We start from the raw sequence: 5,941 nt of genomic DNA on the forward strand, positions 1-5,941 counted from the left end.
CCCCCAAGGCCGCCCGCCCGCCCGCCCGCGCCTCCGACGCGGGGGCCGCCGCCGTCTCTGCGTCCGCCATGCGTCCCGGGACGCCGGGGCCGCTGTGGCCACTGCCCTGGGGGGCCCTGGCTTGGGCCGTGGGCTTCGTGGGCTCCGTGGGCTCGGGGGACCCCGCGCCCGGTGAGTGGGGCGGCCGGAAGGGGCGGGCGGGGTGGGCCACCCACGTGGGCCTGCCCGGAATGCGGGCCTTGGGGGAGACGTTGGGGGCACGGCGGCCGTGCTAGCCGCTGATCGGGCGGCCTCCTCAGGTTCAGTCCGGGAGGGCTTGGGGCTCCCCTCCCCCAGCCCCAAAGGGCCTGAAGGAGGGTCACCAGGAGGTCAGCAGAGCAGACGTGACTCCCTTTCACAATTGTCAAGAGTGGTCGTCTCGATGACGGCTGACATTTACTGAGCGCTTAGTGTCTACCTCTCGCCTCCTTGAATTCATGTGATAGCCCATTAATGTGTGTACTCTCACGCCCATTTTCCGGATGGGGGAGCTGAGGCGCAGTCACACAGCCCGTCGGTGGCCAAGTCAGGATTCGAACAGGAACCATCTATGTCCTGGAGCCCCAGAGAGGCGGGAGTGGGTTGGGGGGGGAGGGGGGGTGGCAGGCCCCAGGACCTCCACCGGAAGTGTCAGATCCTCCCCAGCTTTGGCTTAGGCAGACGGGCCATTGGAGTCCCGTACCTGCCAGTTGTTAGGGGATGCCAGGCAAGGAATATCCCCACCGCCGGCCTCAGTTTCTCCTTTTAGAAGACGGGTGCCAGAGTGCTGAGTTCCCAGAGCTGCCCCCTGGAAGGAACCAGCAAGCTCCGGGGGATGGGGGCTGGGGCCATTCCCGCCCCCATTTAAGGGTGAAGGGATTGAGGGCTATCTGCCTTCCGACCCCACCCGGCAGCCCCACCCCAGCCCCGCATGAAGGGGAGAGCTGAGCCCCCTCCCCGAAGGCCGTGTCCCCAGGGAGATGTGAGCTCATGCAAGGAGAATGTTCCCAAGTTGGAGTGAGTAAGAGGCGGGCCAGGCAAGGGGGGGCTGCTGGGCGAGGGGGGCTCTGCGTGCCCTCGGGCCCTGTCTAGACAGAGGGCAGAGGCGGAGAGGGGGCTCCAGGGCCCACTGACCCCGGCATGTCGAGCTCTGAGTGTTTGACTGGTTGGGCAGGACGCCAGGCCTGGGCCTGGGGGCCTGGGGGCCTGGAGCAAGGTCGGGGGTGGGGTAGGAACAGCTTCCCACCAAGAGTGAGGGTTGTGTGTGGGGTGGGGCTCAGAGAGGAGGAGGAATCCCAGAGGGATCGAGAGCAGAGCTGGGATGGGAGCACCTGTGCAGGTCTCTGCCCCTCCTTCCGAAGTTGGGAGCAAAATCATCCCCTGTGTAATCACCGAGCACCAACTGTATGCATCCCCCGTTGGTGGGGAGCTGGGTAGAAGGCCTGGGCGTTGGGAGCGGCATAGGAGGGCACCTCTGGTCCAGTGGTCGCTGTCCCCCTTGTCCACAGGCGGCGTCTGCTGGCTCCAGCAGGGCCGAGAGGCCACCTGCAGTCTGGTGCTGCAGACTGACGTGAGCCAAGCCGAGTGTTGTGCCACCAGCAACATTGACACCGCCTGGTCCAACTTCACTCACCCGGGGAACAAGATCAGCCTTCTGGGCTTCTTGGGCCTTGTCCACTGCCTCCCCTGCAAAGGTGAGCTCCTGGGCATCAGCCACGGGTCAGGGTCACCGCGCAGCAGGTGGGGCAGCTGCGAATGAGCTCCCCGCCTTGGGGGTATGGCTGTTAGGAAGGGTGTTTGTGGGGGGACCCGGGGCTCGGAGAGAGACAGGGGACCTGAGGTTCCAGGCCTCAGCCTCCCTCTGTTGAGGATTCCCGAGGAAGCTTGGAGGACTCCCCAGCTTGGTTTCTAGCCTCTAGGCCCTTGCCCATGCTGAGCCCTCTGCCTGGATGGCCTTTCCCAGCTGCACCCCACCTGGTAGACCCGACTCACACCCAAGTCCTAGGAAGATGGATTTTCCTAACTGGCCACTGGGGTTTGTGACTCCACAGGCAGTGCTCCCAAACACTTGATCTCCCCATCACCCCAGATTCCAGCGATCTGTGGTGGGGCCACAGATACATGTTTCATAAGCGTGTCCCTTCTGGATCGTGTCCTGAGAAATGCTGCCTCTTTCTTCAGACTAGGAGCTCTTTGAAGGCAGAATGATTGAGTGAATAAGCCAAGACATATTCTCTGCTCTGGAGGAAGGGGTTGGGGATCCTCCCAGGCCTCTCTGGCCGGGGCTGAACCTGCAAGGGCCCAGAGGTAGTGTGAGGCATGGCTTGAAGGAAGTGGGCATTAGGATCAGGGTGTTGGAGCGTGATTAGGAGTTTGCCAGATGGAGAAAGTATGGGATCAGGCCCTAGTGGGTGGGGTCAGGGCAGGGGAGCAGGGAGGAGGCTGGAGCTGAGGGCCAAGCCCAGAGCCCAGCTGGCCACTGGGATGTGATTAATCCCCGCTCGGCCTGGCTGGGTGGTCTTGGACTCACTGCCATGTGCCCTGGCTGGCTCCCTCCAGAACCTACTCTGGGTTCTGGCAGGGGGAGGACAGACTTCAAAAAGTGCCTGGCCTGGGCATGAGAAGGTCCAGATCACCCCCCCCCCCCCCGACCACCACCACCACATCTCATCTGGCCTTGGGGAAGGGAACTCAGTTCTCCCACTTCCGTTCTGCTTGTGAAGCCACCCAGGGGGAGCGTTTCCAGATGTGTGTGTGGGCAGGCAGCGTGGGAGGTGCCCAGGTGCGGCCCACATGCCCTGCCTCTGCCTGGTTGGGAGCACCAGTGCACCAGCTCATTTTATGCTCATGCTCCCCCTGTAAGGTGGGTACCCCAGTCAGCCTCACTTACACACAGGGAAACTGAGGCTGAACTCAAGAGCTCAAGTCTGCCCTCCAGGTCCACAAGCAACAGAGGTGGGGGGTTCCATCTGGGGCCTGGCCTGGAATTCTCATGCTGAGGGGCCCCTGGCTCTCCTCCACTCACAGCTGTGACACGGCCTCGATTTCCCCCTTCTGTAAAATGCTAATGAAGTGTCATCACCTCCTAGGGGTGGTTGAGAGACCGCAAGGAGCCTGGGAGGGCCTGTGAGAGGAGCAGCGCAGTAATAGGTCTGGGGTGCGGGGGGGGGGGGGGGGGGGGCGAACCCCCCGGGGAGAGACTTGCCCGGGCCAGACCTGTTTCCCTCCCTGAGAAATAGGGCTGGCGGGGAGGGGTATCCCCTGGGCTCACTGCGCTCGGGATGTGGGAAGCCCCCTCCCCAGAAAATGAGCCTCAGGCCAGGTGCCAACGCCCCGCCCTCCCCGACGGCTCCTCTGGGTTGGTCCTGGCAGGCCCGGGGAACAGACGCGGCCGGTCCTCCCCAGGCCCGCTCCTGGACGGGGTGGGGCCCCCCTCTGATGACGCAGCCGGGCCCCGCGCCGGCCTTCCCATAACCGCGCGTAAATCAGGGAACACGCCAGCCCCAGCGGGTGGCCCAGCTGCGGAGCGACACCGGGACTGGGTACTGGAAGCTCGTTCCTGGACCCCCAGAACCGAGCGGAAACAACCCACTCCCGCCCTTTCCGAGCCCCAACTCCAGACAGAACCCCAAGCCCAGGCGCAGCCTCGACTCCCGGTCCACCGGGACCGTGGCTGATCTGGTCCCCAACGGATCCCGCACCCAGACTCTGAACCAGTCGTCCTCTCCGGGGTTCCCGGACTCCCGCCCGGCCTCCGGCGTCAGAGCAGGGACGGGGGTGCCGTGGGCTCCGAGGACGCCCGGCCTCGGCCACGCACCTCTCCGCCACCACCACCACCACGCGCGCGTGCCCTGTGTCCGCAGATTCGTGCGAGGGCGTGGAGTGCGGCCCCGGCAAGACGTGCCGCATGCAGGGGGGCCGCCCGCGCTGCGAGTGCGCGCCCGACTGCGCTGGGCTCCCGGCGCGCCTGCAGGTCTGCGGCTCCGACGGCGCCACCTACCGCGACGAGTGCGAGCTGCGCGCCGCGCGCTGCCGCGGCCACCCGGACCTGCGCGTCATGTACCCAGGACGCTGCCGCAGTACGTGAGGGCGGGGGGGGGGGGGGCCTGCGGGGGGGGCGGGGCCTGGCGGCGCTCTGAGGGAGGGGCCTAGCGAAGGGACAGCGCCTCCGGATTGGGTCTTCTGCCGGGGTCGGTCGGAATGAGGAAAAGCGGGGTGGGGTTTCGGGAAGGGAGGCTCACATGGGGTGCGAGATTGGGGTGCGTGACTCAGGGAGGGGCTTGCGGGTGCAACCAGAGGGGCGGGGCCTGGGTGTGGAACGAGAGTGGGCGGGGCGCGCGGAAGGGGTGTGGCTTCCGGCGCGGCCGGGGGCGGGGCCTGCGGGTGGACCCTGCGGCGGGCCGGCCCCCGCCCCTGACCGGTCCTGGCTCCCCGCTCGCAGAGTCGTGCGCGCACGTGATGTGCCCCCGCCCGCAGTCGTGCGTGGTGGACCAGACCGGCAGCGCTCACTGCGTGGTGTGTCGCGCGGCGCCCTGTCCCGCGCCCTCCAGCCCCGGCCAGGAGCTCTGCGGCAACAACAACGTCACCTACATGTCCTCGTGTCACCTCCGCCAGGCCACCTGCTTCCTGGGCCGCTCCATCGGCGTGCGCCACCCGGGCAGCTGTGCAGGTGTGGCGCGGAGCGGGGAGCAGCGGTGGGGCCCAACCTCCCGCCCCTCTCCGCGCCCCCACTTTCCTTCTCGTCCCTCCCGCTCTTCAGGCACCCCTGAGCCGTCGGATGCGGAGTCGGAGTCGGAGGAGGAGAACTTCGTGTGAGCCCGTGGGGCCGGCTTGGGCCTGGCGTTCAAGGCCTCCCCGTTTTATTTATTGCCACAGCCGAGTCTAATTTATGTCCCATGGACACTCCCCAGAGCCTGGGCCGGGACCACTTAGGAGGAGCCCTGGAGCCCCCTGACAATACCTTGGAAGGATTGGGGGAAGGGGGCCTGGGAGTGGGGCTGGTAGGTGGGGCTCCCACTCCAGGCAGGAGGACCCCATGCTTCTGCTCTAGGGGTTAGCTTAAATTATGGTCACCACGGAGAGGGCTGGGGATTGCCTGCCAGCAATTAATGAAGAGGCACCCCCGCCTTCTAGACCGCAGACTGGGAGTAAAGAAGGGGTCCACAGCCCGGATGTGCATAAATGAGCCGCAGAACCTGCCCAGGCCCCAGATAGGCCAAGGAAGCAGCCACTGTCCACAAGCAGCTCAAGGACTCCAGGCCCTACCTTCTCAGTGCCTCCATTTCCATTTCCCCAGGACGTCCTGTGGTGGCTCCTGAGAAGAGCCCAGTGTGTCTCCTGGGGGGGGAGAGGCCAGAAGAGAGCACTATGTGTCCTGGTGCCCAGTGCGCTTTGGGCGGGACCCAGTGGGGCCCACAAAGAGCCCCTGCTCACCCACCGTGGGGTTTGTGTGCCAAGGCCGACTGCACACCCTGCCTCCTAGAGCTGTATGTCTTAGCGGCACCCCTCGTCCCTGCTGCTCCATCCGAAGGGAAGGTCCAGACCAGGACCCCTCGGTCCCGTGAGACTTGCCTTGGCCGAGCCTCTAAGCCCAGTTTCCAGGTGGACCCACCTCCACCACCAGCCGGCCGGGAGTTTTGACACCTGCCAGATGCTGGCTCTGGGCAGGGTCGCTGCCTCCTGTTTGCTCAGTGTCACCTCCCCGTGTCTGCATGTGGCAGAGGCTCAGACCGGACATGGGGGGCCCAACAGGCAGGAGCCCACCTCCCCGCGTTTGCAGTGAGCCGTGCAGGGGCCAGTGGTTTTCGTCCTCTCCTGGCCCCTCGGAAGTGCCTTACCTGTGACACCCAGAAAAGTGCCCTTGAGGCCACCTCCGCACCCTGGGGTCCTGCCTCACCAAAGAAATAAAGACTGTAAAAAGCCA

The 5,941-nt window shown here is 65.6% G+C and overlaps 1 protein-coding gene across 5 annotated transcripts; it reads left to right on the forward strand.

The window, feature by feature from the left end:
- Window positions 1-14: 14 nt before the first annotated feature.
- On the forward strand, window positions 15-5,941 carry FSTL3 (follistatin like 3). 5 transcript variants are annotated; one of them, XM_040461570.1, is made up of 6 exons: window positions 15-171; window positions 1,527-1,712; window positions 3,882-4,097; window positions 4,460-4,829; window positions 5,152-5,228; window positions 5,315-5,941. In XM_040461570.1, the coding sequence occupies exons 1-5, from the start codon at window positions 69-71 to the stop codon at window positions 5,201-5,203; spliced, it is 927 nt and encodes a 308-aa protein (XP_040317504.1). In that variant the 5' UTR covers window positions 15-68; the 3' UTR covers window positions 5,204-5,228; window positions 5,315-5,941. The 5 variants fall into 5 exon arrangements, with proteins under 5 accessions (XP_040317504.1, XP_040317506.1, XP_040317503.1 ...); XM_040461572.1 differs by having other exon boundaries at window positions 4,460-4,687; window positions 4,778-4,829; window positions 5,152-5,941; XM_040461569.1 differs by having other exon boundaries at window positions 5,152-5,941.

The sequence above is a fragment of the Herpailurus yagouaroundi genome, unplaced genomic scaffold, assembly GCF_014898765.1.
Source record: "Herpailurus yagouaroundi ecotype Mexico unplaced genomic scaffold, PumYag 295, whole genome shotgun sequence".
In the NCBI taxonomy this organism is placed as follows: Eukaryota; Metazoa; Chordata; class Mammalia; order Carnivora; family Felidae; genus Herpailurus; species Herpailurus yagouaroundi.